This window comes from Rhincodon typus, chromosome 13 (assembly GCF_021869965.1).
Source record: "Rhincodon typus isolate 14 chromosome 13, sRhiTyp1.1, whole genome shotgun sequence".
Classification (NCBI taxonomy): domain Eukaryota; kingdom Metazoa; phylum Chordata; class Chondrichthyes; order Orectolobiformes; family Rhincodontidae; genus Rhincodon; species Rhincodon typus.
Genome location: NC_063344.1, coordinates 2,837,695 through 2,848,936, shown reverse-complemented (window position 1 = coordinate 2,848,936; position 11,242 = coordinate 2,837,695). Strand labels below are relative to the sequence as shown.

The 11,242-nt window shown below is 41.9% G+C and overlaps 1 protein-coding gene across 1 annotated transcript in view; it reads right to left on the bottom strand.

Moving 5' to 3' along the window:
• Positions 1 to 1,356: 1,356 nt before the first annotated feature.
• mrpl44 (mitochondrial ribosomal protein L44) overlaps positions 1,357 to 11,242 on the bottom strand; it is a 153,642-nt gene continuing 143,756 nt past the window's right edge. The window contains exons 2-4 of the mRNA XM_020518305.2: positions 8,384 to 8,852; positions 5,870 to 6,048; positions 1,357 to 1,639 (exon numbers count right to left, since the gene is read on the bottom strand). Of these exons, the coding sequence (XP_020373894.1) occupies positions 1,471 to 1,639; positions 5,870 to 6,048; positions 8,384 to 8,852 (817 nt within the window). The 3' untranslated portion in view covers positions 1,357 to 1,470. The remainder of the gene's footprint in view (positions 1,640 to 5,869; positions 6,049 to 8,383; positions 8,853 to 11,242) is intronic.

Sequence of the window (11,242 nt, the reverse complement as noted above, 5' to 3'; positions counted from 1 at the left end):
AGCTCAGCAGGTCTGGCAGCATCTGTGAAGGAAAAAACAGAGTTAACATTTCGGGTCCGGTGACCCTTCCTCAGAATCCAATTGGAACATGGATCTCCAGTAATTCTTTATCACATATAGCACAGAATCAGGCCATTTGGATCAGCTAGGACTTATTCCATGCAAGCCTCCCACCACTCCCCCCATCTAACTATCAGAATAACCCTTGATTCTTAGATAGCAGAAACTGCAGATGCTGGAGAATCTTGAGATAACAAGGTGTAGAGCTGGATGAACACAGCAGGCCAAGCAGCATCAGAGGAGCAGGAAAGCTGACGTTTCGGGCCTAGACCCTTCTTCATTTCTGAAGAAGGGTTGAGGCCCGAAACGTCAGCCTTCCTGCTCCACTGATGCTGCTGGGTCTGCTGTGTTCATCCAGCTCAACACCTTGTTAACCCTTATTCTTTTCTCCTTCAAATGCATACCTTTTGCTGTCATTTAACATTTTTACTGAGAACAACTGGTTCAGGGTTGCCATCGTATCTTCCAGTGAACTTTTTTCCTCAAACTGAATTCCACAAATGCCTTTGTACAATTTACTTGGGGGAGGCGATGGCCTAATGGTACTATCACTGGACTGTTAATCCAGAGACCCAGATAATGTTCTGGGGACCCGGGTTCGAATCCTTCCATAGCAGATGGTGGAATGTAAATTCAATAAATATCTGGAATTAAGAATCTTATGATGACCATGAATCCATTGTCGATTGTCAGGGGAAAAACCCATCTGGTTCACTAATGTCCTTTAGGGAGGGAAACTGCCATCCTTACTTGGTCTGGCCTACATGTGATTTCAGACCCACGGCAATGTGGTTGACTCTCAACTGCCCTCTGGGCAATTAGGGATGGGCAATAAATGCTGGCCTTGCCAGCGATGTCCTCATCCCATTAATGAATAAAGAAACTTTACTCACTGCGGTAGAGATCTGCATTTCCACCACCCTTTAGGCAAATAAGTTTCCTGTAATCTGCTTTATTTCTTGATGACTCATATTTATGGGCTCCAGTTCTAGTCTCTCACTTCCCTAATTCTCTCTGCCCTGTTCAAGGAGAAGCCCTGATCTATTACCATTAAAATCTTTTTTAACCTTAAACACCTCTATTAAGTTACACTTCAATAATCTCTTTTGAGGAAAAAAATAACATCACTTGGTTCCTTCTGTCATGATAGGCGTAACATCATAGTTCTGGTATCATTGTTGTTTTCTAAACATCCTCTCCAGTACATCTATATCCTTTTCATAACATGACAACCAGAACTGTACACATCATCAGGATACAATGTCCCAAATAATTTTTGCAATAAATACTGAAAACTGATTTTGAATGTTTTTATTACAGCTATGCAAATATTCATCACTTTGCAATGGTTAATGTCCTATAATCAGGACTAATACTTGATGACAAGTCAGATGGGATGAGGCCAGCACATTAATTGCTCAGTGCTTTAGCTGCCGTGGGTTGCTTTGTGGGATTTGAATAATCCCAAGGTCGTCTGTTTTCTGTATAGCCATAAATTTTACGCAGTGCTACTCGTGCTGCCTCTTCTTCTGCTGACAGCACGGTTTCACCAGGTCCTTCTGCTATTAGTTGCTTATCACTGAAACAAGACATTGAATATCTGTTAATCCCAGCATTTCCAGGTCAGTACTACTTCATTTTTGTTATAAATGTATGACAGATGTTATTACTGATTGAAAACCAAGTATAACTTAAATCGATGAGTTACTTGTCGCTTGCAGCATGAACAATGCAGGGTTCATGAGGTAACTATTTCACAAACCATTCAAAACCTTTCATCCAACACAGTCAATTGGAAGAAAAAAAAACTAATAGTTTAGGGATGTTGAGCAAAACTTAAAAATAAAAACTCATGCCTGCAAGTTGAAAGTCCAATAGACAACTTTGGATAAAACTTTTAATTATGCAAAATAAATGACAATTCTAGAAATATTTAATACATACAACTGGACTGAATGACCCAAAAGAGACTTTTCCTCTTAAGTATTCATGCATTTTTAGGAGTTAATCACTTTTCTCCACTCTATTTTAACTAAATAGAACTGCTGCACTCTCATATCCAAAGTATTTGATTCCATTGCTGACACTTCTCTCACACCCATTCATCAACTCTTCTCTTTCTCCCGTTTCAATTGTACCATGTATCAACTATGCACAGACAAAATACCACAAGAAATCACTGCATTGCTCAAGGCAGCACCAACAAATCAATGGCTTCTAGCTGTTTCATTTAAAAATGATGTTCTCTATTGCAATATTTGGAGTTAAGCATTTCACAGATTGAGGTTGGTTGGCTCGCCGAGCTGGTTTCTTGTCCACGTCAACCCTACGACAACTGCTCACCCGAACTAAAGACCCACTCCCTGCCATAGACAGGACCAATGTCATCTACAAGATCCCCTGCAGAGACTGTGAGAAACACTATATCGGACAAACAGGAAGGAAACTAACAACAAGAGTACATGAACACCAACTGGCTACAAAAAGTCACAACCAATACTCACTCATCTCAATCCACATGGACAAGGAGAACCACCATTTTGACTGGGACAACACCAAGATCCTGGGACAGGCTAGGCAGAGACAGGCACGAGAATTCCTAGAAGCCTGGCACTCAACGAAGCATGCTATTAATAAACATATTGAACTCGACCCCATATACATTCCACTACGAAGGAAAACCGGAAGTGAGGCAATCCATCTCAACGGATCCCAGAGTTTAAAAACCAGGTGGGAGAACACACCAACGCTTCATCGAAGGCTGCACTGAGGATGTTACCCAGCATGGGAACGAAACGTCTGCGAAACAAGAAACCAGCTCGGCAAGTCAACCAACCTCAGCACCCACAACCCGAGCTACAAATCTACTCCAACAACCTATATTTCACAGATTCTCAATTTTCAGCTCCACTCATAACTTCCCTGTATGGGAAACAACCCATGCTGGACAACTGCAGCTTTTAGTATCTGACAAGTGACAGGTACAGATCTCCAGATTCTCAATGACACCAATGAACTTATTTTTGCCACTGGTGAATGTGTAATGATAGTATGGACCATCTACAAGATGATGATAAGCTAACATCAACATTACCAGAAGTTGCTGGAAAAGCTCAGCAGGTCTGGCAGCATCTGTGAAGAAAAAGTTAATGTTTTGGGTTGGGTGATCCTCGCTCAGAACTGATGATAGCCAGGAACATGTTGGTTTATATGCAGAAGGTAGGTGGAGGGAGGGGATAAGGAATAAACAATAGGTAGGGATAGAGCCCAAAGAGATAGAAAAGCAGTTGGATAAAGAAAGAGTTGACAATGATCTGGCTAGGAGGATGAATAACTGCTAATGGGGACTGTTAGTGACTGACAATAGGTAGTGTGTAATGGCAGACAAGAGATAGTAGGAACTGCAGATGCTGGAGAATCTGAGATAACAAGGTGTAGAGCTGGATGAACACAGCAGACCAAGCAGCATCAGAGGAGCAGGAAGGCTGACATTCCGGGCCTAGACCCTTCTTCAGAAAATTTCAGAAAATTCTTCAGAAGATTTTCTGAAGAAGGGTCTAGGCCCGGAATGTCAGCCTTCCTGCTCCTCTGATGCTGCTTGGTCTGCTGTGTTCATCCAGCTCTACACCTTGTTATGTGATAACAAGGCCTGGTTTGTGGGATAGAGTGCTTGGACATGGGAGAGTTTAGGCCCTAAAATTATTGAACTCAATATGGAATCTGGAGGGCTGTGGGGTCTCCAAGTGGAAAATATTCTTCCAGCTTGTGCTTTGCATCCTCGACATCTCTGTTTCCATTTCTGGGGATACACTGGCCACTAATATCCACTACAAACCACCAACTCCCACAGTTACCTGGACTATTCATCCTGGTACCCTACTCCCTGTAAAGACTCCATTCCATTCTGTCAGTGCCTCAGTTCCGTCGCGTGTGTTCAGATGAGGCCAACTTCGACAAGGCAGCCTCGGAAATGTCCACTTTCTTCCTCAACCGAGGATTCCCCAACCGGCTCCAACCCATCTCCCGCACTTCCGCCCTCACCCCTCTCTTCCCTCCCACAAAAGCAATAGGATTCCCCTTGTCCTTACCTACCATTCCACCAGCATCCACATCCAGAGGCTCAACAGATGCCCATTTCCGTCACCTCTAGCAAGATGCCATCACCAGACATATATTCCCCTCCCCTTCCTTGTCCACCTTCTGCGGGGACCATTCCCTCCGGGACACCCCGGTCCACTCCTTCTTCACTCCCAACATCACCCCGCAGCACATTCCCCTGCAACCGCCGAAGGTGTAACACCTGCCCATTTACATCCTCTGTGCCCAGTATCCAAGAGCCCAAACGGATCTTCCAGGTGAAGCAGCACTTTACCTGCACTTCCCATAATCTAGTCTCCTGCATTTGCTGCTCACATTGTGGTCTCCTCTATACTGGGGAAACAAAATGTAGATTGGGTGACCACTTTGCAGAACATCTACCTTCTGCCTGCAAAAAAGACTGATTTTCCAGTTGCCCGTCACTTTAACACACCACCCTGTTCCCTGGCCAACATCTCTGTCCCAGGCTTGCTGCAGTGTTCCAGCAAAGCTCAGCGCAAGTTGGAAGAACAACACCCCATCTTCCACTCCGGGAACCCTGCAGCCCTCCAAAAACAACATCAAGTTCAATAATTTTAGGGCCTAAACTCTTCCATGTCCTAGCCCCCTAACCCACACAACAGGCCTTGTTATCACATAGCTGCCATTACACACTACCTATTGTTAGTCACTAATAGTCCCCATTAACAGCTATTCACCCTCCCAGCCAGATTGTTGTCAACTCCTTTGTCTATCCAATTGCTCTTCTCTCTCTTTGGGTTCTATCCCTACCCATCGTTTAGCCCTTACCCCCTCCCCCGACCCTATCTTCTGCTTATAAACCAATATTTTCCTAGCTACCATCAGTTCAAAGGAAGGGTCACCGAATCCGAAACGTTAACTCTGATTTCTCTCCACGGATGCTGGCTTTTACAGCAACTTCTGTTTTTGTTTTTGATTTACAGCATCTGCAGTTCTTTTGGTTTTTAATCAACATTACCAGCTCATTCCAAAAGGCCTATCACATAAAAGGCTAAGTAATATATCATCCTAATGGGTATATATTACTATTTCTTTATTACCCTGCAGAACCCCATCAACACCAGGACTACAAAACTATTAACACAGGACCTGCAATGGTTTCATGAAGACATGTCTCTATCAGGTAGCTCTTGCACATACGAAATTAGTGTTTTAAGCATGAGCCATCTTTAAATGGAGCATTTCTTAACATTAATGCTGCTGCTCATACAAATACTTTCACTGCCTATTCATGATGTGGTTAAGCAATCCCAAACTCACTTCCCAACACATCACAGCAAATAGGCAAATCATGCCCATTGCCAGCTCCTTTTCAAATATAAAATTCACAACAGCCACCTGCTCATCCAATCAGCAACCCTCCCCACCATTTTAGACCTGCAGCCATTAAATTGTCTTTCTATCCAGCAACTCTCAAGGCTTGCTTTCAATAGTCAAGCACACCATCAACCCTGCCTTCCATTGTTCCAAACAGTCAGCTTCTCTCTTCCACTCCTGGCAACGATTTTTAAACTTCATTTCTGAGATCTAAATCTTACAGTCTGCAGTACATTTATATGATGAGCAAGAGGAAACATTTGAAACATAATATGAAATGGTATATTTTTACAGCAATTCCTTCCATATTTATTAAGCCTAGGGTTTAAGCTATAGCCATTCCACTGCATGTTGACCAACATTTGTCACGTACCTGTACAGTCCAACAAAATACACAGGTAGCACAGTGCTTGCTCCAGACTGCCTCGTCAGTCTGGACTCAGGAAGAAACATCTTCCTATTCTTCAGCTCTTCGACCAATAGTCCCATGGGATTAATTACAGGCCACATTTCAAACAGGTCTTTACCAATAAGTTGAGTAATTAAGAAGTCCTATAAATTAGAAAACACATTACGGCATAAAGTCAAATTTTCTACTCAGAAGTGAAGGCAGGAGTAAACATTTCATGAACTGTTAATAGATTGTTACAAATTCACAAAACCTTTGAATCACGAGATGCACTAAAGAGAGACAGCAGGTAACACCATGTTAACAACACAAGTAATCAAACATAGCATCCACTGTTACACATAGTTACTTTTAATCTTGGGTCAAATCATACAAAACCGCAGGAGCACACTGATGCAAACACAGCAGGCATAACCTAGAGTTATATTGGAATTCTGCCAATTCAACCATATAAATGAAAACCTTCACTTGGTAAATTTCAATTTTTTTAGCTGGCTAATTGAGCCTACATATGCACGGGTGCCATGGGAGGGTGAAGCAGCTTTGCTCTGAAGATGCAAAAAAAAATTGTACTCCATGTCCAAGGCAAAGTCAGGCCCAACTCAGAACTTACACTGCAACATCTTAGCATTGGTGTGAAATCAAAAGCATTTGATACTAACCCCCAGTTGCATTTTAATAATGAAGTAAAATACAATGATGTGCACAAATATTTGAATCTGAACATAAGAAATAATCAGAAACTAGGCTCTCAAGAACCCAGCAAACTACGCCCAGCTCCTCTCATGACTGGACTAGCAGATTCTATATCTGATTTCCTCAGGGTCACGACCTCCATCTGAACAGTGAACAATGCAAATGCATCTTACTCAAAACTTGTGCCTGACCAAGGTGATTTTAGTTCTTTCACCTTGTGCAAAATTTAAAATTCAAGCAATATTATTTGACATTCCCATACAGTTCTTATAAATGCTTTTTTTAATATTTGAGAAGATTCTGCTAATTTTCTCTCTTTGTAAATATACTAGGATGTGGTTGCTAAGTGCTCTCCAGTACTTTGACTGTTTTATCTTGTATTTGACTGCAGTGCATCTTTATAAGTCCCACTGTACGAGAGGGGTAATTTTTCTGTAATCTCAATCCACTAGGCTGCCATTGCAAAAAAAATGATCTCAGTGAAACTATGAGGTAGTCAGATATAGGGGATATGAGTGTTTTGAGGTTAAAGCACATTGTTAGGACAAAATAATTGTGGTTTTACTCTATGTCTGGGTTTGTTCTATATGAAGTAGGGCAATTTTGATGCTGGTTGATAAAAGAATAAGAACATTTCATTTCTCATCACTGACTCCTCTCACCTCATAAATCACAAACATTTTCCAAGGATGTTAGAACATAGAACATAGAACATTACAGCGCAGTACAGGCCCTTCGGCCCTTGATGTTGCGCCGACTTGTGAAACCAATCTGAAGCCCATCTAACCTAAACTATTTCATTATCATCCATATGTTTATCCAATGAATGTGAGTTAGATAAAGAATGGGATGTTAAGTATTCAATTCTTGGCAAGTTTCCATTATGTTGAGATCCACTATGCTCATTCCTTTGTTTTGTGTAAAAATGCTTCAGTAAAGCATGAGCAATTTTGCTCAACATTTTCATTCCACATCCCTTCCAATCACACAATTTGCCAGTGGGTATTTTGTCTTGAAGTCGTCTGGGGTTTTCATCTTTCATACATGCTGGCTCTATAACAAGAGACAAACTCTACATAGTTTCTGACATAAATCCATTTCCTCATTATTTCAAGCTCCTCTTTTAAGCCCCATCTCTTTGACCATGTTTTTGTTACTCCTTCTAATATCTTTTTTGGGTGTCAGAATTATCAAGCACAGGAGGAGGCCATTCAGACCATTATATTTAAACTGGCTGTTTGAAAGAATTTTTCTGAAGAAGGGTCTAGGACCGAAATGTCAGCCTTCCTGCTCCTCTGATGCTGCTTGGCCTGCTGTGTTCATCCAGCTCTACACCTTGTTATCTCTGTTTGAAAAACTGTCCATTTAGTCTCAATCCCTTCCACGTGGTGCTACAATTTTTCTCTTTTACAAACATACATCCAATTCCATTTTCAAAGGGAGGATTAAAACTGTTTCCACCATCCTTTTAGATATTGCATTCCAAATCAATAAAAAAATTCCCATCAACCCCAATTACCCCAAATCTCAGATTACCAATCTTTCTGCGAGCCTCATTGTTAATATTTGTTTGATTGTGCTTGTGAGAAACATCTGAGGTCATTTCTCTATGTTGAAGGTATTACATAAATTGTATGAATGCAACTTGTTGTTTCTGCTCTCACAACCTGTAAATGTGCTTGAACCTTAGGCAATTGTCACTGTACTCAGTATAGTTCCTTGTTATTATTTACACGTGCAATGTAATCCACTACCCACACCATTACTGCCCCAGTATCTTACCCTAACAAATAAGGTAGCTCTTTCAGGTCCACTGGTCTCAAGCAAAGCTCCAATGAGAGCAAAGAATGTCTTTCGTAAAATTTCTTGTGGCACTGGAAACTCTGCACTTAGTGTCAAGTCTTCCACAGCTAAATTCCTGGCCACGTTGCACACAGTCTGTGACCCTGTGAGGTGACTAGTAAGTGCTTTAACACCATCAGCAGGTAAGTTTGGATAGGTACTATGGAAACAGTCTTGGAGGTATGTACTTGTTAACAATAAACCTTTCTCAAATAACTGCTGGTTGTCTTTAAGATTTAACGTGATCTCCTCTCTTTCCAGTCTAAGCTCCCGGCGGCGTGCTTCCTCAGATGTGACGTAACAGGGATTAACGAATGCTGTTTTTAGAAGATCCAGGTTGAAATTCTCATTAAGACGATGACTAAAGGCCTCAACTTCAGCATGATAGTCCCAGTTAGGTTGCTGCGATCTGAAATTCAACAAAATATTTTAAAATCAGCTCACAGCAACAAAAATTGCTTTTCCCCTTCACAGTACAACCATATAGTTATTGAAGCTTATATCAAATACATTTATCAATCTGAAATACTGCACTTCTATCACATACTAGAATCCAGTGTGAAGACTTTTAGATAGTGCTCACATGGGTCCGCTTTAGGCTCAGCTCCTGCTAACATCTTTGTTAGTTATCACAGGAAGTGTGCCTTTGATGGAAAGACCATTTACATCAGAGCTTTGCATACTTCTGCAATGCAGATGTCACATTTGCAATATTTCAATCTGCAGCAACAACAAAGAATTTTATTACACAGCTCAATAAAAACCAAATTTATTCTGGAGTTTAACTGCCACTTACTGAAAGCCTTCAATAGGTCACCAGTCAATATAGACATTGGGATTCCCACAGTCCCAGTGCTACAAGATCAATCTTATTGATAATCTCACGAATATGGCCCAAATCACCAGTTTACTACACAAGCTTGACACTGAGAAAATGCATTCTAAAGCTATCCTATGTGATAATGGATACCCTGATTAAATCATCACTTGTATATCATAAAACCTCATGAAAAGGCCTACATCTATCACTTTTGGACCCGAGTGGTGTTCGGTCAGTCTCAGGTTAGCCTGGGAGGGGAAGGTATTTCAAACACTTGAACAACAGGTGAAACTAGCTATTTCATTTTACCACTATGCTATGAATCTAAGAGTGTTTTTCTATGAATAGGATGCAGCCGTCTAGTGAACAAGACATCTCGCCAAACACTCAAATAAATAGCATGATATCCGAGTGCCTGTGTTATGCCAGGTATTGAGGTTGTTGAGACTGGTTGGCTCGCCGAGCTGATTTCTGGTTTTGCAGACGTTTCGTTACCATGCTTGGTAACATCCTCAGTGCAGCCTCCGATGAAGTGTCTGTGTGTTTTCCCGCCTGGTTTTTAAACTCTGGGGTCCGTTGAGATGGATTGCCTCACTTCCGGTTTTCCTTCGTAGTGGAATGTATATGGGGTCGAGTTCAATGTGTTTATTAATAGCATGCTTCGTGGAATGCCATGCTTCTAGGAATTCTCGTGCCTGTCTCTGCCTAGCCTGTCCCAGGATCTTGGTGTTGTCCCAGTCAAAGTGGTGGTTCTCCTTGTCCATGTGGATTGAGATGAATGAGTATTGGTCATGTCTTTTTGTAGCCGGTTGGTGTTCATGTACTCTTGTTAGTTTCCTTCCTTTAGTTTCTCACAGTCTCTGCAGGGGATCTTGTAGATGACAATGGTCCTGTCCATGGCAGGGAGTGGGTCTTTAGTTCGGGTGAGCAGTTGTCGTAGGGTTGACATGGGCTTGTGTGCCACTCTGATGCCCAGCGGTCGTAGGAGTCTTGTGGTGAGTTCCGACGTGTCCCTGATATAGGGTAGTGTGATGTGTGTGTTGGGGCGTGTAGTCTCTTTCTGATGCTGTTTGTGTAGGCATCTTCTGACCCAATTCTTTGGATATCCATTATGATGGATGTAGATGTGAGGTAGAGGCCAGGACTTTATCAAACAACACACCCCACTGACCAGAAACTGAACTAGCCACATAAACGCTGGGCTACAAGATCAGGTCAGAGGCCAGGAAACCTGCAACATGTAACTCACTTCCTGACTCCCCAGAGCCTGTCCACCACTGACAAGACACAAATCAGGAGCATGATGGAATACTCCCCACTTGCCTGGATGAGTGCAACTGCAACAACATTCAAGAAGCCTGACACTTTTTAGAACACTTGATTGACACCATATCCACAAATATTCAGTTCTTCCACCATTGACATTCAGAAGTAGCAGTGTATACCACTGACAAGAGCACTACAGAAGTTCACTGGGACTCCACAGACAGCACTTTCCAAACCCATGGCCACTACCATCTAGAAAGAAATGAAATGATGTGGTGGTGCCGGTGTTGGACTGGGGTGGACAAGGTCAGAAGTCACACAACACCAGGTTATAGTCCAACAGGTTTATAGGTAGTTCTACTATAACGCGTTTCGTTAACAAAGTGGCTGTAACGTGATTGATGAATACTGGACACTGTTTGGAATAACACGAACTTTCTGCTGTATAGGTATAGAGATTTCCCTATAACGTGATTTTCAATGGCGATTTCCTGTAGCGCGAGATCATGCAAGAACGCAACTATCGCATTATAGGAGAACTATCTGTATTTGAAATCACAAGCTTTCCCAGCGCTGTTCCTTCATCAGGTGATCAGTGCTCCAAAAGCTTGTGATTTCAAACATAACTTGGTGTTGTGTGACTTCTGACCTTATCTAGAAAGAAAAAGGAAGCAGAGATAGTAGGAACTGCAGATGCTGGAGAATCTGAGATA